The sequence below is a fragment of the Cokeromyces recurvatus genome (genome assembly GCF_025118155.1).
Source record: "Cokeromyces recurvatus strain NRRL 2243 chromosome Unknown BX663scaffold_27, whole genome shotgun sequence".
Lineage (NCBI taxonomy): Eukaryota > Fungi > Mucoromycota > Mucoromycetes > Mucorales > Mucoraceae > Cokeromyces > Cokeromyces recurvatus.
Window position 1 is genome coordinate 31711 of NW_026251413.1, and position 27133 is coordinate 58843.

Below are 27133 nucleotides of genomic sequence, written 5' to 3' on the forward strand. Positions count from 1 at the left end.
TAAACTAATATTTTTTTTTTTAAAAAAAAGGTGCATTTTTATTAAAGTATTATAAATCAAAAACTAATTATTTAGTGAAAAAAAAAAAAAAGGAGTTGGGAATGAAGACAAAAACAAAATGACATTATTCTATAAGCATGTAATGTATTTATGAAAAGGAAAATAAAATAAATGATGTGTATATTTTTTTTTATATTATATACGAAATTAATCACTTTCAGTATCAGGTTCTTTAGTACCGCCTTCAATTAACCATTTAAGATGACGTGCACGTCTACGTTCTTCTCGTGCTTTAAGCTCATTTCTAGTCAATCTCTTCTTCTTGGAGATCTTTGCTTTTACTTTCTCTTCATCAATGTTGGTTTCATCATCAACAGCAGAAACACCCTTCTTTTGAAGTTTACCATCAACCAATGTCCAGGATTCAGGACACAAGGCACTAACAAACTCTTCACTGTGAGAAATCATGATGACAGCACCTTCCCACTTCTTGATAGCTGTAGCAAGACCACCAAGGGCTTCACGATCTAAGAAATTGGTAGGTTCATCAAGCACCAACATGTGACAATTATTCCACATGGCTGCAGCAATCACAACCTTGACTTTTTGTCCACCAGAGAGTGCACTCATCTTTGTATATTGAGCAATATCAGGATCAAGACCGATATCAGCAAAGTGTTGACGAATAGTAGGCATATTTAATTCACGATATAATAAACCTTCACGTGATGCTTCCTTATCATCAAATTGTTGAACCAACTTTTGGAAACCCAATTCGAGTAATTTTTCACGAGAGAACCAAGTATTATGCTTGTGAAGCTTGTTCTTCCATTTGATTTCATATTGGAATGTCTTCTTAAGCTTTGTACGGCCTAACAAGGCTTCAATCTGTCTTTCTTCTCCATTGACAGGGATCTTTTTCTCCATCTGAGCTCGTTCTTCATCACTCCAAATACGAGTTTCCTTTTCAGCAACCTCCTTGTCTTCACCTGTTGAATAACGCCATTGTAAGTAATCTGTAGGGGTCTTTTCAAGATGTTGATTCAAATGATGGAAAGCGTGTTGTGCAACATAACCAATGCGAAGTGCAGGATGACGCCAGACAACACCTGTCTGAGGCACGAGTTCACCTGTCAAGAGTTTAATCATGGTAGATTTACCAGCACCGTTAGGACCGATGACAGCAACACGAGATGAAAGTGAGAGAGAAGCGGTAGCGTTGTAAAGTGAAGGCTTTGGATTACCAGGATAGGTATAAGTACAATCCGTCATCTTGAGGATAGCCTTCGTATTGGATCTGACACCTTGTAAGACAGAGGGCTTAGGGAAAGTGAATTCAACAGTAGAGGCGTCAAGTGTATAATAGGTACGGGCAGCAGGATAGACTTTAACAAAGGCAGAGAGATTACCATGGTATAGACGAAGCTTTTTCTTTTCGTAATGGAGAATTTGAGTACAGACATTATCCAAGAAACCAGAATCGTGAGAAACAATAAGACAGGTCACTTGAGATTGTGCATTCAAGTAATCCTCAAGCCATTTGATATTTGTTACATCCAAGTGATTTGTAGGTTCGTCCAATAAAAGAATATCAGCCTTAGATAAAAGAGCACGAGCAAGTTCAAGTTTCATCTTCCAACCACCAGAGAGAGCGGAAGCAGACATCTGAAGACGATTATCATCAAAGCCTACATCACGAAGAGATTTCTCAATATCAGAACGAGGTAAATTCTTCAAGAGCTCATCAGCAGCAACATAATCAACAATCTTGAGAGAAGAATCAGCGACTTGAGAGTTATAATCAACCAAGGCAGTACGAACTTGATCCTGAGGTGGGAAGCCCTCTACCTTACCAGCATGAATGGCATTTAACAATGTACTCTTACCAGCACCATTTTGACCACAGAGACCATAACGTTGACCACGATGTAACTTGAGTCTTGTATGACTTAATAAGAGACGTGTACCATAAGCGAGCGAAAAATCTTCAACATGACAAATCTCTTCGCCCTCTTGTTCGTCAATAGCAGAGTCATCACTTTCTGGGTTGCGCTTCTTGAAGATATCATGGATTTCGTTAAAGGCATTCTCGACAAGAGGAGGGATATCTGATTTCATAATAAAGGCCTTAAGATAAGGTGTGAAAACTTTAAGCCATTTTTCTTTAATAAACATTTCTTGACGAGCAAAATCTGCTGCAATAGTACCAAGATAAGAAACAAAGGAGATAAAGAAAGAATCAAGGAAACCCTGTACTTTAGTAGCAGCTTTCTTAACAGCAGCAGTACATTCTTCAATTGTAACTTCAGTTGAATTGCTATCTGTCCTTTCTTGAGCACCACCGGCATCAATCAAGGTCTGTTTAGCCTTATTTGCTAAAACACGAATCTCTGGGAAAGCAGCAGATTCAGCTTGACGCTCAATACCAGGATATAATTGAGGTAAGAATTGCGCAGCAGTACGAGGATCACGAACGAGTTTACACAAGTTATTAGTAATGACAACTGTTTGACGTAAAACGGTGGTTGAACGTTCATTTAGAGCACGAGTCAATAAGGGAACCATGATAGCCAAAGTAGGGCCATTGACTTCAGCAACAAAAGTGGTTTGAGCCAACTTTTCAATGGTTTCAGGAACACGGGTAGGATCACCCATACAGAGAACAAGATCTTTCAAGTGACGATGAATATCAGGATTACCACCGACTGAACAAATCTTTAACATGGCCTTTTCAGCAATGGTCGCTACATCCTTCTTGGTATCAGCAAGACAATCTGAGACAGCAGGAATGATCTCTGGTAAACATTCACCAATTTGCTCAGGGGCTCTTTCAGTAAAACGTTGTAATAATTTAAGAGCGCCGATCTTTGTCTGCCATTTCTTAGAATTGCCACTGCCATGGCCCATACCCTTTAAGAGGATAGGCAAAAGAGCCTTTGTAGCTTCAGGTGGAATCATATCTACAAGTGTACGAGATGCAACTTGAGCAGCTTCTTGAACAACAGCACCCTTATCTGAATAAAGATCAAGGAAAGTTTCAAGATGTTGAATGAGAAGAGGTTCAACTTCATGATTCATCACTTCTTCCATTGCATTGAACCCGATAAGACCACCTTCTCGTTCTAAACCAGACTTTTTGTTCTTTGTAGATGCTGCCAGTTTATCAAGAATACCATAAGTTTTGATCATAATCATACCCTTAGACTGAACAAGCTTGGCAAGTTCTTGAGCTGCTTGCTCGACTTCTTCTGAAGTAGGAGCAGTGTTAATCTTATTAAGGAGATCAGCAACTTGAATCGCTTGTTCGTTTGCTGGAGATACCATCATTTACCAGTTGTTGTTGTTTTTTTTTTGTTTGTTTGAAAATAAAAATAAGACGCTAGTAAATGGAATAAAAGGAAAAAGAACTATGCAGTTGTAAAAAAAAAAAGGGGGAGATAGGTTCTTCGCTAGAAAGAAGCAACCAAAGAGAATGGATAACAACTAAAAAAAAAAAAAAAAAAAAAAAAAAAAAAAAAAAATGGTTTTAAAAAATTTGCTTAATCTATTCAAACCCAGTTTCTGGAATAGAAAAAAAAAAGATAACTGACAGTCATTTCATTTACTTCCTTTCAGAAGAAGCATTATTTTGAAATGCTCTGTCCCCTCCTTCTTATAAGTCTAAATCGATAAGCTTAAGATAAGTTGTTAGTCATGTAAAGTAGCACTATTTTCACTTCTCAAACACATTCTTCTTTAACATAAATTAGCCTAATAATCATTGGTAAAAGGATTTGATGTAAGTGTGAAATACTAAAACTGACTGTGCATAATAAATGCAGACAGGTTTTATATTTAATTGGTTTAAATTTTAGGACACTTGTGGCTTTTATGAAATTTAGAATACAGTAAACAAATCAAAGAAAACAATTAATTAACTAAAAAATAAAATAAAGTAAAATAAAATAAAATAAAAAAATAAAAAATAAACGCAATAGAACAAGTAAAAACATACAGCAAAGAAGCTATGATCATTTTAGATTCTAATTTTTATTATTTTGTTATGTTTTGGTTTTCAAGAAAGGAGGAAAAAAAGTCAGTTTTATATACTTGAAGTCAATCTTCTTAATTAAAAGAAATTCACTTGGATCTTTTTTTTTTTTTTTTTTTTTTTTTTTGAAAAAAAAAACTTACAAAGTTGGAATATCTTTATTTTTTCTTTCATTTTCATAATACTTGGCAATTAAGAATGCAACATCAAGTGACTGTTCATAATTTAAACGAGGATCACAATGAGTTTGATAATTTGAAGGAAGATCAGAATCTCTTAAATCCATTGATCCACCAATACATTCTAACAAAAAAAAAAAAAAAAGATGTCAATAATTGTTTTGCCCGACATTATTATTAATCTCTTTACCTGTAACAGAATCACCAGTCAATTCAAAGTGAACACCATTTAATTTACTATTGCATTCTTTGTGGATTCTGAAAGTTTGAGATAATTCTTGAATGATATCAACAAAATGACGAGTTTTCAAATTGCCAGATGCAGTCTTTGTATTTCCATGCATAGGATCACAGACCCAAACAGGAATATGCCCAGATTTACGAACAGCTTCAATGTGTTGAGGCAAAAACTTTTCGACTTTGTCAGCACCAAAACGAGTAATCAATGTGACTTTACCAATTTCCTTATTAGGATTGACTGTATTTAATAAATCTACTAATTGTTCAGGTACAGTTGTAGGTCCAACTTTTACACCGATAGGATTCTCGATACCACGAATATATTCAACATGAGCGCCATCAGGTTGACGAGTACGATCACCAATCCACAAAAAGTGAGCACCTGTATTATACCATTTCTTTTCCTTAGTAGAAGGTGACGTTAATAAACGTGTTAAGGATGCTTCGTAATCTAGCAATAATGATTCGTGTGAAACAAAGAAATCAATAGAATTGAGGGCATTAGGAATATCATTCTTGTCTGCACCAATGGTTCGCATGAAATCAAGCGAATCTGATAATTGTGTTACAATTGTTTCATATTCCCGTTTGACATTATCAGAGCGCACGTGGCTCAAATTCCATTGAGAAGGCTGATGTAGATCTGCAAACCCAGAATCAAGCAAGGTGCGTACATAATTTAATGTGGCAGCTGAATGGAAATAAGCACTTTTTTTAAAAAAAAAAAAAAAAAAAAAAAAAAAAAAAGAAAGAAAGAAAGAAAGAGGATAAGAAACTGATCTCACTGTGTGTAAGAATGTTTATAATAATGTAGTTTACCCTAACAAACGGTCAGGATCTGGTTTACGGTCTTTAGGATCAAACCCGTTTACATTATCTCCTCTAATAAAAAAAAGGATAAGTTAATTCTGACTATTATTTACAAAACTATGACTGGCTTTACCTAAATGAATGAATTTCAACGCCTTCATGCATTTCCATTGGATTTGAACGAGGTTTAGCATATTGACCAGCCATACGAGCAATACGTACAACAGGAGTGCGAGCACCCCAAGTTAATACAAGTGACATTTGTAACAAGACCTTGAGTTTTGCTTCAATTGGTTCCTTCATGAATCACATATATAAAAGAAAGAAATTACAATGTCAATTAGGATCATTCAAATGTATCCCATAATTTGAGTGTTTACTTGAGAACAATAATCGAATAATTCAGCGCAGTCACCACCCTGCAATAAGAAAGATTTACCGAGGGCAGCTTCTTTCAACTGTGCTTTCAAATTTTCAATCTATGATAATTTTATTTAGAGAAAAAAGAAAAAAGGACATTCTTTAATTTATAATGTAGTTCATTCTTACTTCTGCTGGAGATACCATGGGAGGCAAACGTCGTAATTTATCTAATACACGATCAACGTGGTCTTGGTTTTCATAAACAACATCTTGTACAATAGGCTTTGTTTTCCAATGTTGAGGAGACCAATCAGCAGTCATAATACAATAAAAAAAACTATAAAAAAATGAAAATAAAAGAGAAAAGAGAGAGAGGAAAAAAAAAAGAACGAATCCTTATCATTATTAAAAAAAATGAAGTTTAATAAATAACGAATAAATCGTTAGCACCCTTCTCATTAGACTACTTTTTATGGATGTAAACCGTCACTTAATATTTTGACATTTTTTTTTTTTTTTTTTTTTTTTTTTTTTTTTTTTTTTTTTTTACAATTCTTGACTCATACTTTATAATATAGAATCTCTCCTTTCTCATTCCTTTGTCTCTTTTCTTTTCTTTATTATTTCAGATAATGGACAAGATTTTATTAGTAGTTTGCTTCAATTTTCTTCTTTAATATCGTTATTTTGACTTGATTCATTTAAAATATAAATATTATATATGAAGGAATTCTTTAGGGTTTATTTTATTTTATTTTATTTATTTGCATTATTAATAAAATAATTCAAATCGGGTATTTAAAGATCATTGTCTCGGTATTAATTCCTTACTACCGTAATAAGTTATTTCTATTTGTTTAAATTATATTTATTTTATTTTATTTTGCCTGACTTGTTATTATTATTAAGAAAAGGAGGGACACATACACATATAGAGTATGATAACTATTAAAAAAAAAAGGGGGTGTATGTATTTATTTATTTATTCATTTGTTTGTTCGTTTCTGTGCAAGGTTTCACGGATACCAAATAAGATAGTGTAATTGCTTGATTACCTAATACAGGTTGCAACATGATTGGATCATTTTAAAACGTTATAACTGTACCTGGATTTAATCTATTTTTTTTTTTTTTTTTTTTTTTTTACTACTGAGATCATTTATATGCTAGTTCTGTACATAATATTTTTTTTCTTTTTTTGTTTTTAATATATATATACAAGGAGCGATGAGATACCGATGAATGTAAAGAAGAATTTATGAACTTGTTATATATATAAACAAGTCGATTCATAAGATAATGATGCCCGATGTTAAGAAGAAGAAGAAGAAAAAAAGGGTTTATTATGATTACATATTATTTTAGTTCAAGTTATTTTGTTTGAATTCTATCATTTTCTGTAGGGCAATAAATAGGTGCTTCTATATCGAATTTAAGTGTTTCTTGCTTCTTAACAGGATCCATAAACATCATGTTCCTATCAAAAAGAAAAAGAAAAAATACAACGATTAATACCAATCTCAAGCTTGAAAATAATTCAATTTTTTTTTATACCATAGCATTTTTGATAACCATTTGTGTGCCAATGAAGAAGGATGGAAACAATCAATATTACTATAATATATATATATATATATATGTATACATAAAGGTTATACATGGTAATCGTAGTATTATTATTTATTCTCTAATTTTTACCTAATGGCTTGAATAGGAAAACTCATAATGTCTACTAATAATGGTTGAAATACAACTCCAAACGTTTGATCTGATAGAAATTGGTCAGTTTGATAATTCTCTACGACGTTTTTTAAAGCAACATTATATTCAGGAAAGTGAGTTGACATGATAGTACGATTGTATTCACTATGCGAACATTCACATTCATGATCATGGCCAATAAAATCACTTCCTTTAATAGGTCGACAATAATCTGTAAAATTGGATGTAGCAACTACGATATCATGAACTCTCATCAGTCCCACTATATGAAAATTGACATTAATAAACCCTTCTTTCTTTCTTTCTCTTTGGTTTGATTATACCAATTTGTACAAGAACATAAGGTATACTTGTTCTAATACGTTCAATAGCTGCTAAAACATTGATTCCAAATGTGTTTGGTAGAGAAGTAGGTTCAGTACAGGAATGGCAAATATCATTTGAACCAATAAAAAAAGTGAGTAGTTTCCAATCATTTCGCTGAACTGCTCCTGATTCATATAATTCATCTAATTCATCCAACAAATAATCAATTTCATGGTTTAAATTGAGACTACGTGCACCTGATTGTGCTGCATTTAATCTGTCAATCTTGGATCTATATTGACCTTTAGGACAGATTTGATTACCTAAGAAAAAAAAAAGAGAGAGAGAGAGAGAGAGTTATAAAAGGAGAAGAAGAAGAAAAGTAGAGTTTTTTTTTGTTATTCATATAAATATTTACCAAAACAAATACTAATAATATGATCTCCTACAGAAGCACCATGAAGGTTATGAGAGTAATAATTGAGTATATTGGGTACAGTTACAGTATTTGGATTCTATAATAATAATAATGAATAACAGTAAGATACTTGGTTTATATTATCTTACTTACACCACCCATTGCAAATGAAACACCTCTATTCTCATATAAATTCTCGATATTAATAAATCGATTATCTTGAATACCTTCAGCAGCAAAGGCTGCCATAACACTACATGATGATGAGAAATGAATATAAATGAAATGAGAACAAAAGTTTTTTTTTTGTGGAGAAAGAGATACACTTACCTATCACCTATACCTGCAACAACACGAATATCATCAGGCCTTAAATCATGTACACTTTGTGCTGGTGACGCTCTAGGTGTTAAAAAGGGACAACCAATATCTAACGGCACCTCTGTTCCATTTCTGGCTATCGTTGTCATATCAGTACCATTATTTTGACGTCGAGCGATTGTTGCTGTCATTACAGTAGGCATCATGATTAACGAAAATAAATAAGCCATGATAGGCATTGAAGAGGCTATAAAAACAAATGTAGGCAGCATATCGAAACAACCTTCAAAGTAATGAAAGAGCGCAGAGGAATGTTGCTTTTGATTATATGTTTTTATAGTTGAATCAATCTGTGATTCTTCTTCTTCAATTTGTGGTGGTACAGAAGAAGGCTTTGAAAAGGATAAAATATATGAATTTCCTTTAGTATAAAACATTCGAATACGATTTATGCAAAAAAAAAAAAAAGAACAATCATTCAATTATATTTATAATAAAGAAAAAAAAAAAGAATCAACAAGTACAGTCTATAATAATAAAAAGGAGATAAAAAAAAATGGTAAAGAAAATCAAAAAGGAGAAAGTGATGATAATTTGGTACGCGGTAATAGACGATATAATTGTACATTCGTTTCTTTAAGAATGAGTTGAGGTACCAAGATATGATCTTCATCCTTTTTATCTTCATAGTCAAGTAATTTCACATCAAAATAGTGACTACATAAAGACCAAAAGCGTTGCTCTTCTGCTTCATCAAATCCACGACGTTTATAACCAATATAAATACGAGTCTCACTTGTGCTTAAATCTACAAATGTCTTTACAAGGTCTTCAAAGAATTGTGATTCATAAAGTACATCGGATGCAAGAATTAAATCTGCTTTCCCACATGCTTCTGCCTCCTTTCTGTTCCCCCATAAAAGAGACTTTGTTTGTAATTGTTGGTTTGATAATAATAAGAAATTATTTATCTTTCCATTTTTATTGATCAAATCGACTGCGTCACCTAATTCTGTAATTGTAATTTGACCTTGTTTACTACTTGATTCTATCATACTTGCTGCTACATAAAATCCTAATAATCCAGTGCTTTTTTTTTTAAAAAAAAAAAAGAAAAAAGAAAAAAAAAAGGAGAGATTATCAACAACAAAAAGCAAGCAAAAACTACTTTCAGTTTATATACAATTACCCTGCACTTAAATCTAGTGTATGTTTCCCTTGTATATAGTCTGGACGTAACTTGATCATGTTTTTTATGAAATCAAGCATAACAAGAGCGGAATCCCAAATTTTACCTGGAATACCTGAATCCCACATTTCATGAATAGCAATATTATTAAGAGGTGGATCGCATGATGATGATGAAGTAGCCACAGAAAACACACGATAACCATCATGAATCATATCTTTAATTTCATTTGGATCCCACAATTCTAAAGGTAAATTCGTGATGCTGCTCTTCTCTTCTTTATCAAAATCAGATGATGTTGTTGTATCTGATATAATTTCAATAGGACCTACTACGAGAGGTAAGATCATGTCTTCATTATGTGTCGTCTTATCACCCTTAGGAAATTGAACGAGCTTTGAAGCCTTTATATGTATAAATCTCTTTTGTTGTCCCTGCTTTGAATGATGCTTGGATCGGACACGATATTCAAATGCACCTTTACCAGATTGAACAAAGCCTGGTACAGGCATCCTTTCTTTAGATAATCGTCCTTCTGAAAAGGCATGACAAGATCGAATTTCAATTTCCCAGTCACGATCTTGTGTCTGAAAAGGTGTAATGCTTTCTTTATGATTAGGTGTAAAGAGATCACATGTGACTATCACTTGTCCATCGGGTTCAATATCAGCGCGTCGAAATAAACCTAATTCATTAACAAGTAATAGATCAACTCGATACCAATGATTAGGTATAATAGGTGAAACTAAAGGAGAACGTAAATTGATTCGATAAAGTGAGAAATGTTTTTCTAATTTCGTTCGAAATTCTTCATCAGTCAAACTCATTCTTTTTTTGAGTAAATAGGAAGAAAAGGAAAAAGAAAGAAAGAAAGAAAAGAAAAAAAAATCTGGTGTTGTTTAACTTTCCGCTTATTTTATTATTATTGACTGACACAAATAGCTACACCTAATAAAACTAAACCCATTCCTAACCAGGTATCTATCATGATGATGAATATAATAATCTGAACATGGTCTCTGTTTATTTAATGTAAAAAAGAAGAAGAAGAAAAAAAAGTTACCTTTACCACCAATTTTCTCACCTAAACATAAACCAGTTAATAATGAAAAAATAAATGTCAATGAATTAGTGATTGGCACAGCGAGTGACATGTCTGTATAAAATATTAAAAAAAAACATGATGAGTTTCGATCTCCATTCACATGCAACATTTATCTATTCTTGTTAGAAAAAAAAATTACTTGATTTCCCTAGAGTGTAATAATAAACGACTGAACCGCTTAGATTAAGGACCAACGGAAGAAGATACTTTTGAAATCAAATCTATTATTAGTCTTTTATTATCGTTTTTATTATTATTGTTATTACCTGCCATTTTGTAAATAAATATTTTATTTCTGCAAACCACTTTTTGAAGCAACCACTTTGTGAATATTGATTTGATATTTTATCTAAACCAGCACTACCTGCTTTAATGAAAGGATTGGTTGAACCCCAACAAATAGCCACTATATTTATTGAATGAATAAATGAATAAATCATGTGATACTTTTATTCCTTTATTACTTTACCCAAAATAAATCCAATTAGTTGACCTAAAAAAAAAAAAAAAAGTAAACAACAGTACAGAAAAGGGGCTTTCTTAATCAAGTTAGAGCAACTTACAAAGAAGTGAGTCAGACATTAATAACTCGAGTGAGAGAGAGAGAGAGAAAATAAAACATTCAATCAAATTTTATTTTATTTTTACAGTTGACGATGACTGCTAATTATTTTAATAGGGTGCTGCATAATAAAATGGACACCCTTTCATTGTTAAATAAAGATGAAGCTTTTATTAAGAAGAAGAAAATAAAGTTAGTATTGCGCAGTAAATGACTATGATGATAGATCTAAATTTATCATTGAGGACTGCTGCTGTTGCGCGTTTTTTTCATGTCAAACATTATAAAGAAGAAGAAAAGAAAAAAAAATAAAGAGAGAGAGAGAGAGAGAGTAAGAGAAAGAGAGACAGATACAATCAAATCATGGTTTGTTTGTTTTCGTTCTTGTCTTACGCTAAGCTTCTTCTCTTCTCGATAGTGTTGTTTATTATTATTACAAGTACATATTGGAGATTATTTTAACAGCAGCAATCATCTACTCCTTCTTCGTTACAACAAATACAACAAATACACAAAGCAGCAAATCTATTAAAATTATTATGACTATCTATTATCGTAATGACTATCTAATTACTTACAGCCCTAAACAACATCTATAACAATCGTCACATTGACTTTGTTGATGAGGATATAAAGGATAAGGATGTTGTGGTTGTGGTTGTGGTTGTTGTACCATGATAGGTTGTCCGCCTGTCATTTGCATTGCCCCCATAGCAGGATAATATCCTATAATGAAATTAAAGATAAAAAGGGTTATTCCATGTATATTTGTATGTCTATATCTAACCTGGTGTCTGTTGAGTTGCTATCATTGGAGTATAAGGTGAATGGCCATAAGTCGTTGTAGTCATTTGGGGCATTCCAGGTGTAGTTGTATATATTGGAGTAGTTGTATATATTGGAGTAGTTGTATAGATAGGATTAGGTATAGCAGTAGTCATATGAAAATAAAATAGATAAATAAAAAGAAAAGAAAAAAGAAAGAGTAAACAAATGTATATCATGTACAAATATAGTAGAAAGTATTATTCTAATAATTCATTCTCATATACTTGCTTATTTTTTCTTTTTCATTATGTAACTTCTCCTTTCTATAATAGAAGATCTACAATAATTGCTTATTACTACTTGGCACTGAAATTAAATAGTGAGCTTTATTTATTTATTTTTTATTTTTTTTTCCCTTTCTCTCTCCTTCTCTTTCTCACTCTCACTCTCTCACTCTCTCACTCAATTCCCCCTTTTTTTTCATTTTTATTATAAATGATGGAAACAAAGGTTGTAATAGTCAAGTTAGGTGGTGCAGCTATTACAAATAAAAAGGGATTATGTGAATTAGGACCAGAGAATGAAGTATCTAGTTTGTTAGACAAAGTAGCTCATGCCTATCAAATTTTGAAAGCAGCAGGACATCAACTTATTTTAATACATGGTGCAGGTAGTTTTGGTCATCCTCAAGCTATTCAATATAAACTCAAATTAGGCTGGCAAGAGGAGAGTAAGAAGGAAGATGAAAGGAGATATTTTACAATCATAAATGGCTTCTCACATATTCGTTCTTGTTTACAATTACTGAATTATAACATGATTAGTCAGCTTGAATCAAGACATGTCCCTGTCTTATCTTTACCACCTATTCATTATGTTGAAACAAAGAATTGTGAAGAAAGTGAGACAAAGGAATTCATCAAGATGGCCAGCCAAGTTCAAAGATATTTAAACTTGGGATTTGTACCTGTTTTACATGGAGATGCTGTCCTTGATGATGTTCGAGGATGTACTATTCTATCGGGTGATATCATGATGTATCAATTAACCAAATTAATATCAAATGTATGTCGATGTATCTTTATAACAGACGTCTATGGTCTTTATCCAGCTGATCCAAAGCAGACGTTTATGAATGATAAAAATGACTTGATCCATTCTATACAAGTCGATATAGAAGAAGCTGAACATGAAATGATACAACAAGATGATGAAACGACATATGATGTAACAGGTGGTATGAAAGGAAAAGTAAAATGGGCAAAGAAAATAGTATGGATTCGACAAGATTTAGATGTGATTTTAGGTAGATGGGATACAGTAGATGTATTCGATATGATGACATTAAAGAGTTCAAAAGATGAGAAAAGAAGATGTATGACTGTCTTTACAAGGAAATAATTCATTCTATTTATTATTAATTTAAACTTGTCAAATAAGCTTGAATTATACTTTTCATAGTTCCCATTTCATGTTCTTTACTGTAAATATCTAATAAACGTTCTACTGCTAAAGCGTGTAAATCAGATACATGATTCACTTCATTGGATGATACTAATTTACTTGCACACTATTAAAATAGTTAGTATAAAGGAAAATAGGGAATTTTTTTTTTGGGTTAATTCAATGTATAAACATTAGATGTATCATTATCATTACCAATTGTAATCCATAAAGCGCTCTTACATGATCTGTACATAATTCTAATACTTTACAATAATGCTTTAAAGCTAAAGGTAAATGATTTAAAGTATAAAGTATTTCAGCATATTTTAAAAAGGAAATATGATTTGAAGGTTGAAGAAGGATCATTTCTTCACAACAATAAGCTGCTTGATCATACATATGTTTAGATACATAAATATCACATAATTCTGACCAAGCTTCATGATCGTCATAATAGGTATCTAAATAGGTTGAAAGTGCTTTCATCATCTCTTCATCCTTATTCCTTGCTTTTAATAAAGCGATCTGTCTTTTCGAGGCCAACTATGATAATGATATATTTAAATAACATTCTTTCTCCATTATATAAAATAGTTGCTTTACCATATTGGTATCATCCTCTTGTAGGATTGAATCATAAACTTCTTTTGCTTTATCTAATTGACCTTCTGCTTCAAACCTCATTCCTAACAAACGACGAAATCTCAACGATTTTTCTGTAAAACGTTCCTTTAGTTTATCAATACAATGCTAAATAAAAATAAACATTATTAAATTTGAATAAACAAAAAAAAAAAAAAAAAAAAAAAAAAAAAAAAAAAAGGGAGGGGAAAAAAGAGTAGGGGTCAAACATACATTGGCAAGAATAAAATCTTGAACATCAAGTGCTGCTATTGCTACTTGTTCATAAAAAGGCCAAACTAACATAATGCAACAAGTTATTTTAAAGTATAATCATCTTTCATAATATTTTATATATGTATACCTTGATCACCTAATTTAGAAATGTAATTATCTTTTATAAGTCTTGCTCCTAAAAAAGCTACTTTTTCAGAACAACGTTCATTAGTTAAACGATAATGTTGAAGTTCTTCAATAGCTTTGATGTGATTAAACTTGCTCATGTTGTATATTTAAAATAAAATAAAATGAAAATAAAATATGTCTTTTCGCGTCCGTTTTCATGTTTATTCATTATCCGACTCGGACAGAATAATTGTCATACTATTCCAACATTATGCAGTAGTAGTGGTAGTAGTAGCGGTAGCAGTAGTGATAGTAGCAGTAGTAGTAGCAGCAGCAGTAGTAGCAGTAGTAGCAGTAGCAGTAGCAATAGCAGTAGCAGTAGCAGTAGCAGTAGCAGTAGCAGTAGCAGTAGCAATAGTATTATTATTCTATTTATGACTTGTTTAAATAAAAGAGATAAATAGTAATCAAGGAAATAGATTTATTATTATTCGCTTATAATAATAACAATTCTTCCTCTTTTTTGTTGCTTCTAATAAACTAGGATATGAAATTCGACGATGATAATCTAAGTATTAACTAAATATGGAAATCAGTTTCAAAGATATTCAATGCATCATTTTAAGAAAGAAAGTCTATTATACATAAAAATAATAATGTAAGATGACTTCTTTTATATAAATAGAAAAAAGTAGTTTATATTGATGCTAACACTAAAAATATGACATGATTCTTTTTTATATAGTGTTATTCTAATATTTTGACAATAAATAATCTCTTTTTTTTCTTTCATTGTGACATTTTAAAAGACATATCAAATCATTGTTACATAGAAGAAAGTCTTGTTTAATTAAGGGCAAAGTTTTATAATATAAAGTTTCAAAAAAATATATGAAAAATTTTTTTTTCTGTGATGAACCTCTCATACATTACCTTTTTTTTTTTTTATTCAAGTTTTTCAGTCTCCGATATATCAAAACTTAAATCGTCCTTTTTTTTTTTTTTTTATATATTTGTGTATATGTGTATACACATATATATTTTTTTTTTCCCTTTTCTTATTTTTATTTTATTTATTTTATTTTATTTTATTTTTTTTCTTGAATACCTTTTATTATTAGAATTTATTTATTGTTATTATGAGCTGCATTCAAACAGGTAATCATCAATAGAAACCTTGGTTTTATGCTCTTCTTTTAATTCCTTTTTATTATTGCTATTTTCTATGATAGACAATAGTTATATCCATTCTCGGTAATTATCAAGTAACCAAATAAGGATAGTAAAAAAGATGAATACTTAATTATTTATGTTGAATAGATTTGTTAGCAGTAATGATAATCGTCCAGAATTTACACATGAAGAGAGTAATAGCAGTAGTAGTACAAATAATATACCAAAACTATTAAGATCCTCTACTTCTTCTTCTACTACTGAGCAGTTACAACCACCTACACCTAATCCTGACTTGTTTGATTTTCAATTTTTATCTTCAAAAGATAATCCTATTATTAATCATCTTCGTATTACAACAACTATTTCAAATGAAAGTGAATGTGAATCAGTGTCAACTCAATCTTCTTCCTTGTATCATCGACATAAAACATCATTATACCCATCTTCTATAAATACAACAGATATAACAAATAACTTGGATGCAATTGCAACTCCAATATCGTCAAGAGAAATAGTAACAACCACTACTGCGTCATCGTTTGATACATGTATTTCTCGTTATTTACCACAAAATCAAGCTGTCATCACAACTCAGGATAATTGGCGTATTAGTCTTTTAAATCAAATAGCTACCATGATTCTTTCTGGTTTACAAAGAGATTTAACTGAACAAGATTTTATTGGGAAACATATATTAGACTTTATCGATGTCAACTATAGACCTTTATTACTTGATAAAATTGTTAAAATGAGAGATGATTCTCCTCAATCTTACCATCTTCACAGTCATGGCATTGTCCTCATTTGTGGTGATATCGTAAGTGAATTACAAAAATTATCTGTATCCTATCCTAATTATTTTTCTTTCTTTCTTTCTTTCTTTTTATTTATATTCATATTTATATAAAAATAGATACCTATTATCAAACAAGATGGAACCAAGTCTTCTGCTTCTCTTTGGTTAAAAGAAAAGAAAAATGAAAATGGTTCTTCTATCTTTATTTGGATATTTGAAGAAGTGTCTCATAGTACAATCAAAATTTTATTAAATGAAAATGTAAGTTTATATTGTATCAATACATATAAATATATATATAAATATATATATATGTATATATAAATATATATATATATATATATTTATATAAAAGGGGAATATAACTTTGTTGAATAATAAGAATTATAGAATTTAATTCAATCTGTAAATGAAGATAATGACGCTATCGAACTCTTTGGCTATACTTCTTTAGAATTGATTCAACAACCTATTCAAAAATTAATACCCCATTATGATAAGACATCTCTATTTTTTGGCGGTCGTACGAAAAGAGATGCTTATTTCCCTGTCATGATTGGACATATTCAAAATAGAATTCGTATTACATCTATGCCAACTCTGGCAGGACTCGTGACTGTGGATCGTGAAAGTATGAAGATTCAAAGTTCAAATCATAGTCATACATCATCCTTTTGTAAACATCTATTTGGTTATGAACATATCGATCACATGTCCTTGGCCATCTTGATCCCACTCTATCCACGTCTTATCGAGTTACTTGAACGTGATCATTTATTAGATGAAGGTTATGTTCTGAATAACTCAATTTGTCATCACATCCTTTTAAATGAAGTAGGTCAACCTCTGATGGCTCGACATCGTGATGGTAGCGAATTTGAAATTGATATTCAAATCAAATTGCTCGACTCTACAACATATGCACTTTGGATTACCTTTGATCGAGATGCTGTCTTTACACGTTATGGTCATACCACTTCATCTATTATGTATTCATCATCACAACAAAAGGATTCTTATTCAACTACCATTGTTCGATCTAAATCAATTAATTTACCTGCCATTTATACAAAGAGGAAAAAATCAAGTATCGTTCTAAATCGACCTACTATCATAACGACTGCTACGAATACAAAGAATGTAATGGGTATTAATACATGTTCAATAAAAGAAGAAGAAGGAGTAGTAGTATCAGGTCCTATTCACTTGGAATCTTCAGTAGAACAACAACAACAACAACAACAACAACTACGGCCAGTCTCAATGGGTCGTATCACGAGTTTTTCGAGACCTTCTTTCTTTAGTTCAGTCGAAAAGAATGAAGTTAAAGATTCCTTTCATAGTCACTCAAATCGTTTTCATATACAACAACAACAACAACAATCTACTCCTGATACAAAAGATTTAAGTTCGATTTGGCCACGTTTAGGCGAATATTCTGCACAAACCTTAAAAACAAATATTCATAATTATGAGATTGTAGATGAATTAGGTCAAGGTGCTTATGGTGTAGTGAAACTAGCTTATCTAAAAAGTGATCCACAAAAGGTAAATATATAAAAAAAAAAAAAAAAAAAAAAAGAAAGAAATCTTGTCTTTTAAACCTCGATATTCATCCTTTCTCTCTCTTTTTCTTTTTATTATTATTATATTTATAGAAACGTGTAGTTATCAAATATATTATAAAGTCACGTATTTTAGTTGATTGTTGGATACGAGATCGTAAACTTGGACTTATCCCTGCTGAAATTCACGTTTTACATACTTTACGTAAAATACCACACATCAATTGTAGTGATATGTGTAAGTCTTTCTCTTTATATATATATATATAAACGTGACTATTTTAAATAGGGATAGTAGTAGTAACATAACATAACATATATACATCTATTTAGTGGATTATTTTGAAGATGAAGATAATTATTATGTTGTTATGGATCTTTATGGTGCAGGCATGGATTTATTTGATTATATTGAATTAAAAGAAGGTGGAATGACAGAAACTGAAATTCGAGATATCTTTCGTCAAATAGCAGAAGCAGTGAGACATTTACATGATCATCGTATCGTTCATCGAGATATTAAAGATGAAAATGTCATTTTAGACCTCAATGGTGGTGTTCGATTAATTGATTTTGGAAGTGCTGCTTATCTAAAAGAAAGTAAACAATTTGAAACATTTGTTGGAACCCTGGATTATGCTGCACCTGAAATTCTGAAAGGACAAGCCTATAGTGGTCCACCTCAAGATATTTGGGCCTGTGGTACCTTATTGTATACCTTGATCTATAGGGAAAATCCATTTTATAACATTGAAGAAATCATGGAACGTGAATTAAGAATACCCTTTGTTATATCTGAAGGTAAAGATTCTCAAAAAAAAATAATAATCCATGATAAATGTTAACATGTTTGTATTTAGAATCTGTAGACCTTATACGTAAAATGTTGGATCGTAATGTTAACAAGCGAATTAATATTCATCAAGTATTAGAACATTCTTGGTTTCATGCAAACTAAGCTCTTTTTTTTTTCTTTTTTCTTTCTTAATTGTTTGTAATCTGTATTCTTCTCTCAATCGTTATTTATATTTATTATTGTAAACAAAATAGATATTAAAAAAAAAAGAAAAGAAAAGAAAAAGAAAAGAGAAAAATACCCTTCTTCCTCCCTCCCTCCCCCCCTTTTTTTTTTTCTTTTTTTGTTAATAATAGAAATAAAATAAGGGTCCATTCATCGTCATTGGAAAAAAAATAATGCATTATTGACGTGATATTTTGATCTCCGATCGAATAGTAGTGGAAGAATAGGAAAAAGACAGAAGAGACGGATTGTCGTTCCTTATAAATTGAATTTAAACCGGAGAAGATTTTAATTAGACGGATAATCATTTGGTAATTAAAGTTAAAATAATAGTTAGTAGTAGCCATGATTTATCGAATACTAAATAAATGAAATAGCTTATTTTAAAAGCTATTTTTGGAATATAATAATTATGTTTTTCTTCTTTTCCAAAGAAAGAAAAAAAAATGGAATAATTCATCATCTTTATTTAAAATAGCGATAATGGGAGTCTTTTTTTTTTTTCCTTTTTTTTTTTTTTTCTTTACTGCTATTTGTTATTTGTTGCAGTGGTGTAACTATTATATAAATATTAAATTGATTTGCTTTTCTTTTCTCTTTCTTTCTTCCTTTCTCTCTCTCTCTCTCTCTTCCTCCCCCTTTTTTTTTTTTGTAACTAAAAATGATGCTTCTTATAAATCGGTTTAAAATTCCCCTTTTAAAGAAAAGTTCCCGTGTAGCAAAAAATAAACCAATAAAACGATTGAGAAGAAGAAATAGCAATAAATCACTTCCTTATGAAATACAAGAACTCGTATGTCATTTTTTACTGGAAGATGACCCTACTAATTCAATTGCATTAATATGTATGCGAGTATGTAAATCTTGGGCTAGATTTATTTGTGAACGCTTATACAGGTAAATTAGACATTGATATACGGCCCTTTATCATAGAACGACCTTCCTACTTACTCTCCCATTTATTAGAGAGTTTCAATTTAAAAATTATATTCAATTTATTGGATTTGTCAATACCATCTCGCTTCATGATCCTTTATTCCCTTATGGTAGTTATGTACGCAATTTAGATCTTACGCCAGTCAACAAATACGGAGTAGATATGCGAGTGAGACGATTGATTAAACATTGCCCTAATATGGTCCGTATTAGGTTAGGTCCAACAACAAGTGTCAAGGCAGAGACACTTCAACTCATGGGTCGCTATTGTCATCATGTTCACACCCTTGAAATGGGAGGTCTTCAGAGCTTCCCCTTTATGTTCGATTGTGATTTCTCTGGCATGTTGGCTCTCAAACGACTTTCACTCATCACAACTCCCTTACAGGCTAATTCACTTGAAACGATACCTAACTCTATTCGTCATCTACAAATCACTCAGCTCGATGCGCTTTATCATGACGAATTCATTCAATTCTTAAAACATCATCCTCGTTTAGTTTCACTCTCTATTCATCGTTGTCGACATTTAAATACCGCAGATCTCTCCGCTTTCATTCCTTGTTTACCTCACCTGTCTGTACTTGAATTGACGGGTCCTGAAATAGGGGATGACAACGTAAAAGGCTTATTCAAGATACCAATCCAATTACACACACTAAAGTTATCTCATACTCAAATCAGTGATCAAACATTAGAGTCCTTAGCATTTGGTTCCTTGACGATACAGCATTTAGACATCTCACATAATGTCAATCTTACTTTACAAGGTCTTCAATTTTTACTGAAGAGAAAGAAATTTAAACAATTGATGACCAACTTGATATAATAATAAATTCGTTTGTTTGTTTATTTTATTTTATTTTATTTTATTTTACTTTGTTTTATTCAACTTCTATGCAGAGAATGAACCTAGTAACTCTATAGGATGATATTCACCTTTAGCAATTTGATCTGCTCTTTTTACAAGGTCATACGTTATTTTGGAGGTCACAATAGAATCTTGTTTATAATCAGGATGTTGTTGAACAAACTGTCTTAGATAAGTAGCACCTGTCATGAGCTCACCACTTGCTCTCTTACTGATTAAACTTAGATAACTTGATAATTTACACCGTGTCTCAATATCTATATTTGTACTATTCAAATAACTATGAATTAAAGGTACAAAGCCTGGGAATCCATTTTCCTAAGGAAAAAAAAAACATGCATCATAATTTAATTTCATCTCTCTATTGTATTCATCAAGTAACTTAACTTACTTTGCCATTAATAATCTCATCCATTGTCATCAATTCATATGCATCTTCGTCTTCATTCGTTAAACTAGAATGGTTGCCTTGTGTACTAAATACATTTTTACGGAAATAAAATCTGTCATTTAAAACTGCATTTCGTTTATGTGCAGTCTGCATGTTGGCATCAATTTTTGAAATGGGAATATAAAAGTTGAGACCAAAGCTGAGGATAACACGCGTTAATAGGACAATAAAGACCGAATAGGCTGCATTCTCAAAATCAGATAATTGGACTTCCATGCTTCTAAATTCGACACGCCAGCCAATAGAGGAATTGGGTGGTGGTGGTTTAAATCTCATTGTTTGCCAGTTTGTAGATTGAAGATTCTATTCATTAAAAAAGGAGTTAAATATATCATGGCATATGTTTACATACTTTCCTCTCTCTCTCTCTTTTTTTTTTTTACCTCAAAATGATCAGATGACAATTTATCATCAACATTTAAAAGTTCTTTGAAAATAACAAGTGGATCACGAATAAAGAGGTGAGAAATATGTTTTGCCAATTTTTCATCTACATCATTTTCTCTCAGTGTATTATAAATGTCTTGATCGTAAATCAAATTAATATCGTCGTATTTTGCTTTATAATTAGAATCGTTAGATAGATAAGAATCAATTGAATCGTAACGTGACTTGTTAATAATGAATCGATCATGTTGAAGAGGCTTTTTATATTAGAGAAATAAGTTAGAAAACATATATAAACTTTTGTGGAAGGAGAAAAGGTTACCTTTTCACCTCTTTCTTCTGGTGTTCTATCGTCTACACTAGAAGAAATGACGTTCCAACGAGCATCTACATTAGCCAAATAACCGCGATAAATAGGAGAATTAGCAGAGAGGGCCATCATTAATGGTGCTACAGGAGCTAATTGGTCATAGAGTCTTCTTGCTTCATCAATATTACAAGCTTGAAAAGTGATTTGTAAGCAACAGCAACCCATACCAAAAGCCATAGCATCCATATAAATATGATCAGCAAGAGCAGCTCCTTCTTTTGCTTCTTTATCATGATCAAATAATTGACGATCCCAAGGAATAGTAGGATCAATAAATGGTTTCAATGTATTCTTGTCATGAAAGATAGGCATATTGATCTTTACTTTAGAGCCTCGACGACGACGAATATTAGCAGTTAATGTACTAATAATGATAATGAATATACATGTAATAAAATAGAATGTACTTTATATCAACTTACGGGAATCTTGCGTGAGGATTAATGATTTCATCAGGTACAAATAAACTTTGACAAGCGGTACCATTAGGCTCATAATCAGGAACGGTCTCATGAGGACAACCTAAACGAGGATAATTGACGAGAGTGATGGCAGATTCATCAGGATGCATAGCTTCAATAGCTAATTGACGTCTCAACTTCATATTTTTTTCAACGGTTATTAAATCTCTAAAAGTTGAACCATAAGGTTGACCTGGTGTACCTTCGATCATGTAACGACCATATTCGGGTCTCCATAAAGCATCTGGTGCTTTTCTAAAGAAATCCTACAAAGTTAATTCTTAATCATATACATAACCTCTCTTACACACACACACACACATAAATAGGTTTCTCTCTTTTTTTGTTGACTTATTTACTTTGTTTTGCCTTCTATAAAATCATGTTCTGGCTGTTCTAGATTTTTAAGAATATCAAATGCTCGAAGTGATAATTTGGTGGTTTTTTCCTTGTCATCAAACTTTACAACAAGATATTCGATCTTTTTATTTTATTTTATTTTTTTTGATTATTAATATATATTTGTATAACTTAGATTATGTTGTTTTTCTTTTCTTTTTTTTTTTTTTTCATTGACATTACCTCATCACCCCAAAGCAAAGATTGTTTTTGCTTATTTTTTTGGCTATGATAAATATTAAGGAATTGTTCAATACCATGTTTACGAACGTGATCAGCGTATTCTTTAGCTTCAGACCAAGGAAGTGGTGTACCTAATGATAAGAGGCCCATCTTGAAGATTTTGTTGTAATGTCAACAAGAAAAAATTGAAAAACTGAAAAATTTAAAAAAAAAAAAAGAAAAACTTATTATAAATGTATTTATATATTTGTTGATATAAATGTTTATTATTTTTATGTGGCGGATAAAGTTTTGTAGTATAAAATCCTACACAATTTTGTTTTATGTGCTTGCTTTTTGCTGCTGTTTTATATGAAAACAAAGTCACAATTTACCATTGCACCATCATTAAATTTGTCAGCAATGCAATTCTAACCTTTGGAAATGTATACTCCGATTTTATTTCTTTTTCCTTCCTAAAAAAAAATTCTAATTATCCTACTAGCAATTAGTAATTAAATCCTTTTGTTGCTGTATAGATTCTATAATGCTATATTTTCTTTCTAATATTTATATAATTTATGACGATAGCTAATATAGACTATTCATACTTCATTATTGCTATATAAGACACTCTTTAATAAAGATGATATAAAGTATGATACCCATTACATTATATAATAATCTTTACTTGTCACATATTCGTTATAAGTTTTAATTTGGGAATATACGTCATGTATCATGCATAATAATCTCAATGAGCATAAGATATTATTGAATACTACTGCATTAAAATTGTTGCCCGAATTAGGTCGATACATTGGAAAAAGTGAAAACTAGAAACCTCTTTGAGAGCAAGAGGAAATATAAATAATGCGATACAAAACACACACCAGTTATGTTAGTGAGTATGGAACTAATACAAGTAGACTTTGTTAAGGATTGGGCAGATAGAAAAATATTCAGTTTATTATGTTGAAAGTAATCGAGTTCATACAGACAAAGACATGGGGTAATCAAATATGTTAAACAAGGTAGCTTACAAGAAAGATGTCTTAAACAGAAGTGATGACAAAGGATTATTTATTATAGAATCAGGAATTAGTAGTCATTTACAATGTATACAGTCGCATTATAATACTGGAATGAGGTAAATGTTATTGATAGCTAAGAAAAAAAAAACCCCCCCTCTTACTTTAATATTAAATGCGTATGCAGAAAAGTTTATTGAATCCTGTATAATTGACATCAATAAATGATAATCGAGTCATGGTAGCAATAGCTTTATGATTGACATTGATTACTATTAGTCCAGTTGAATGAAGCCTCCTCCAGAACGAATTGGTATACTAAAATAAGGGTTTGCTATATAAGAATTAAATACTTTTTCGGATTTAATATCAATAATAAGGATCATTCTTAAATCTATAGTAGCTCAATCATAATTATTATGATCAATAATAAGGACAGCATCACTGGTATATAACCAGGGAAATAAATTGAATAGATATGATGTATCCTTAGCAACAAAAAATTAGAAAAAAAAAAAGAACTCTAAATGATTAATCAAATACTGCCAATTCAAAGCTATTTTTTTTTAAGTCCAAGTTCTTTAACTCGGCCTTTTCTTGGCTTATTTGTTGGCCATCCATATGTTCTATCTTGCATGAAATGGATTATCCAACTCATTTCTCTGTTTCTCCTTTTCTCTTAATTGAGTGAGTTATCCCAGACTATCTCTGTGAAACCATTTCTTTTTCCTTTTTTTTTTTTTCTTTTTTCTTTTTTTTAACAGATTCTTTTTTCAAAATATGTCTGTTATAAAGATATATTTGTATTATCCTAATTTTAGCCTTTATTTTATTTTTTACCTTATTGCCTTGAAAGCGTTTTTATTTTCTATTCACCTTTTTTTTTTTTTTTTGAACTACTGACCTGGGCAAATCAGCTTTCATAGCTTCGTGCTCATTGGCAAAAAAAAAAAAAAAAAAAAAAAAAAAAAAAAAAAAAAAACATATTTGTATATTAAAACAGAGTTTTTAATAGTATACCAACTTATTTTTTTAAGGTGAAACCAATCAAATACTATTCTTTTATGAAAAAAAAAAAAAAAAATTTCTGCTGTTTACTTCTCCGCCTTATTGTGTATATCTTTGTTTTTTTTGTTTTTTTTTTCTTTTATAGTCATAAATAAGACAAGAAGAATGACGATGACTGAAGCCATTTCACCAACAAAAACTTATTTAAAGCCACAAAAGAAAAAAAAGACTTTAAGTGAACTATCATATTATCTTGCGCAAAGACAAATAGGTATTTCAATTAAAGTGAAGATTATATAAACTTTATGAATTATTAAAAAAAAAAAAATACGATTTTTTTTTTTTAATAAATAGAAATCCCTCTAAAAGTGATCTTGGTCATTCTTCTGGGATACTTTCTTCATTTACCAGGATTCAAGCATTTTATATTTATTAGTAATCAGAGAAAGGATGGTCGATATGAAAAGAGTCTTTGGGATATTACATTTTTATTTTTTTATATATGTGTCTTTACAGCGCTTCGAGCTTCAATTATGGATTATATTTTAATACCCTTTTCTAAATATGCTGGTGTTAGTATGAAAAAGCAACAAAGATTTGCAGAACAATCTTGGGCTTGTATGTATTATACATTTGCTTTTAGTTTCGGTATTGTAAGTATAAAATCCTTTTTTTTTTCCTTTCTACTTTTATGTTGGACAGATATATCAAATTATTTTTTTTTTTTTTTTTTGGTTAGTATGTCATGTATGATTCACCTTGGTGGTTTGATTCAACTTATTTTTGGCGTAATTATCCAGTTACAGATTATACAAAATCATTCAAATATTATTATTTAATTCAATTTGCTTTTTGGCTTCAACAAGTTTTTGTACTTCAGATCGAGGAACCAAGAAAGGATTATAAAGAATTGGTGATGCATCATATCAATACTTTATTATTAGTTAGTCTTAGTTATGGTTGTAATTTTACAAGTGTTGGTAATGCTGTATTTATTTGTATGGATTTACCCGATGCACTTTTAGCTGTAAGGTTACTTGTTTGTTGTTGTCTATTATTTTTTTTTTTTGAATCTAAAAGTTAAATTTTAATAGCTTGCAAAAACTTTAAATTACTGCCGTCCCGGACCTTTATGTAATACTGCATTTGCTATTATGGTCTGTTCTTGGATGTATACACGTGTTTATATTTATGGTCGTATTATTATCTCTACTTTGACAGAGCCCGAATTATATGTCCCTAGATTTAGACTGGACCCTTTAAATGGTGAATGGTTTCCTCATTTTGTTAAATATATTATTGCCGGTCTTATGATTGGTCTTTATCTGTTAATCCTCTTTTGGACAGTCATGATTTTCAAAGTAATCATTAGAATATTTACATCGCCCGAAGCAAAGGATGTTCGTTCTGACGATGAAGATGAATCCGATCCAGTTTCATTGGATAAAATTGAGGGGTAAATTATTTTAATAGGATAGTGTAGTATAATTCTTGATTTTAACTTGTATATTCTCTAGTGATCATTCTACACCTAAATTAACAGCAAAAAACATCAAGACAAAAGATCAATAATCGTAACTCTATTTAAACCTAATAATTTTTTTTTATATCATAAAATATAGAACAAAGCTTAATTTTAATATATCATGTATAAATAATAACAAATCAATATGAACAATTATTATTATTATAGACTGATTGAGCTACATTTTAAGCATGATCTTTTGGAATTGAATACGATACAATTGTCCCTATCCAAAACCTACTAAATATATAAGGGGGTATATTTCTTGACAAGGGAAAGAGACATACACTTTTTTATGTTTCTTATTGTAAGGATTAAGATAGATAATATTGCCTATTACGGTTATAGGGTGTACTTACTATTTATAGAATCATGATTACACAAAGAATTAATTTTAGTAGTCATGTTCAATGAAGAAGAAGAATAAAAAAAAATGTTGCATTCATGGTCATATTTTTTTTTTTTTTTTTTTTTTTTTACTATGACTATTTACAAGATGTATATAAAAGGGTATTATTGTTTTGATATCTATCTATATGTGTGGTATAC

General features: G+C 30.7%; 11 protein-coding genes across 11 annotated transcripts; 4 read left to right on the forward strand and 7 right to left on the reverse strand.

Annotated features, from left to right (window-relative positions):
* Window positions 1-12: 12 nt before the first annotated feature.
* Window positions 13-3494, reverse strand: BX663DRAFT_519559 (P-loop containing nucleoside triphosphate hydrolase protein). The gene has a single exon (XM_051529009.1). The coding sequence runs from the start codon at window positions 3325-3327 to the stop codon at window positions 208-210; it is 3120 nt and encodes a 1039-aa protein (XP_051379788.1). The 5' UTR covers window positions 3328-3494; the 3' UTR covers window positions 13-207.
* A 653-nt stretch (window positions 3495-4147) lies between these two features.
* Window positions 4148-6092, reverse strand: BX663DRAFT_519562 (DAHP synthetase). Its single transcript, XM_051529010.1, has 6 exons — window positions 5809-6092; window positions 5640-5738; window positions 5393-5556; window positions 5269-5331; window positions 4400-5157; window positions 4148-4333 (listed from the first exon to the last, which is right to left on the reverse strand). The coding sequence occupies exons 1-6, from the start codon at window positions 5941-5943 to the stop codon at window positions 4170-4172; spliced, it is 1383 nt and encodes a 460-aa protein (XP_051379789.1). The 5' UTR covers window positions 5944-6092; the 3' UTR covers window positions 4148-4169.
* Window positions 6093-7316: 1224 nt separating this feature from the next.
* On the reverse strand, window positions 7317-8538 carry BX663DRAFT_532615 (uncharacterized protein; the record flags this gene model as incomplete). The annotated part of the gene is made up of 5 exons (XM_051530474.1): window positions 7317-7606; window positions 7668-7973; window positions 8069-8165; window positions 8222-8321; window positions 8399-8538. 5 exons carry the CDS (start codon window positions 8536-8538, stop codon window positions 7317-7319), a joined length of 933 nt encoding a protein of 310 aa, XP_051379790.1.
* Window positions 8539-8903: 365 nt separating this feature from the next.
* On the reverse strand, window positions 8904-10485 carry BX663DRAFT_519566 (putative methyltransferase-domain-containing protein). Its single transcript, XM_051529011.1, has 2 exons — window positions 9579-10485; window positions 8904-9478 (listed from the first exon to the last, which is right to left on the reverse strand). Exons 1-2 carry the CDS (start codon window positions 10403-10405, stop codon window positions 8959-8961), a joined length of 1347 nt encoding a protein of 448 aa, XP_051379791.1. The 5' UTR covers window positions 10406-10485; the 3' UTR covers window positions 8904-8958.
* BX663DRAFT_519571 (uncharacterized protein) lies at window positions 10382-11279 on the reverse strand. The gene is made up of 6 exons (XM_051529012.1): window positions 11247-11279; window positions 11153-11176; window positions 10950-11089; window positions 10823-10889; window positions 10642-10734; window positions 10382-10559 (listed from the first exon to the last, which is right to left on the reverse strand). Exons 1-6 carry the CDS (start codon window positions 11263-11265, stop codon window positions 10501-10503), a joined length of 402 nt encoding a protein of 133 aa, XP_051379792.1. The 5' UTR covers window positions 11266-11279; the 3' UTR covers window positions 10382-10500.
* An 891-nt stretch (window positions 11280-12170) lies between these two features.
* On the forward strand, window positions 12171-13695 carry BX663DRAFT_459450 (Aspartate/glutamate/uridylate kinase). Its single transcript, XM_051523920.1, has 2 exons — window positions 12171-12230; window positions 12346-13695. Exon 2 carries the CDS (start codon window positions 12509-12511, stop codon window positions 13412-13414), a length of 906 nt encoding a protein of 301 aa, XP_051379793.1. The 5' UTR covers window positions 12171-12230; window positions 12346-12508; the 3' UTR covers window positions 13415-13695.
* On the reverse strand, window positions 13637-14583 carry BX663DRAFT_440415 (uncharacterized protein; the record flags this gene model as incomplete). The annotated part of the gene is made up of 4 exons (XM_051523395.1): window positions 13637-14002; window positions 14063-14209; window positions 14315-14379; window positions 14445-14583. 4 exons carry the CDS (start codon window positions 14581-14583, stop codon window positions 13637-13639), a joined length of 717 nt encoding a protein of 238 aa, XP_051379794.1.
* A 1151-nt stretch (window positions 14584-15734) lies between these two features.
* On the forward strand, window positions 15735-18920 carry BX663DRAFT_554522 (kinase-like domain-containing protein; the record flags this gene model as incomplete). The annotated part of the gene is made up of 6 exons (XM_051531537.1): window positions 15735-16418; window positions 16515-16658; window positions 16788-17945; window positions 18056-18200; window positions 18296-18763; window positions 18823-18920. The coding sequence occupies 6 exons, from the start codon at window positions 15735-15737 to the stop codon at window positions 18918-18920; spliced, it is 2697 nt and encodes an 898-aa protein (XP_051379795.1).
* A 697-nt stretch (window positions 18921-19617) lies between these two features.
* BX663DRAFT_519591 (uncharacterized protein) lies at window positions 19618-20817 on the forward strand. Its single transcript, XM_051529013.1, has 2 exons — window positions 19618-19880; window positions 19950-20817. Exons 1-2 carry the CDS (start codon window positions 19645-19647, stop codon window positions 20746-20748), a joined length of 1035 nt encoding a protein of 344 aa, XP_051379796.1. The 5' UTR covers window positions 19618-19644; the 3' UTR covers window positions 20749-20817.
* BX663DRAFT_440461 (glutamate-cysteine ligase-domain-containing protein) lies at window positions 20815-23191 on the reverse strand (the record flags this gene model as incomplete). The annotated part of the gene is made up of 7 exons (XM_051523399.1): window positions 20815-21092; window positions 21178-21544; window positions 21625-21885; window positions 21951-22362; window positions 22421-22714; window positions 22819-22940; window positions 23042-23191. 7 exons carry the CDS (start codon window positions 23189-23191, stop codon window positions 20815-20817), a joined length of 1884 nt encoding a protein of 627 aa, XP_051379797.1.
* A 1974-nt stretch (window positions 23192-25165) lies between these two features.
* On the forward strand, window positions 25166-27030 carry BX663DRAFT_519595 (TLC domain-containing protein). The gene is made up of 5 exons (XM_051529014.1): window positions 25166-25330; window positions 25414-25712; window positions 25799-26086; window positions 26154-26515; window positions 26577-27030. Exons 1-5 carry the CDS (start codon window positions 25225-25227, stop codon window positions 26629-26631), a joined length of 1110 nt encoding a protein of 369 aa, XP_051379798.1. The 5' UTR covers window positions 25166-25224; the 3' UTR covers window positions 26632-27030.
* Window positions 27031-27133: the final 103 nt, after the last annotated feature.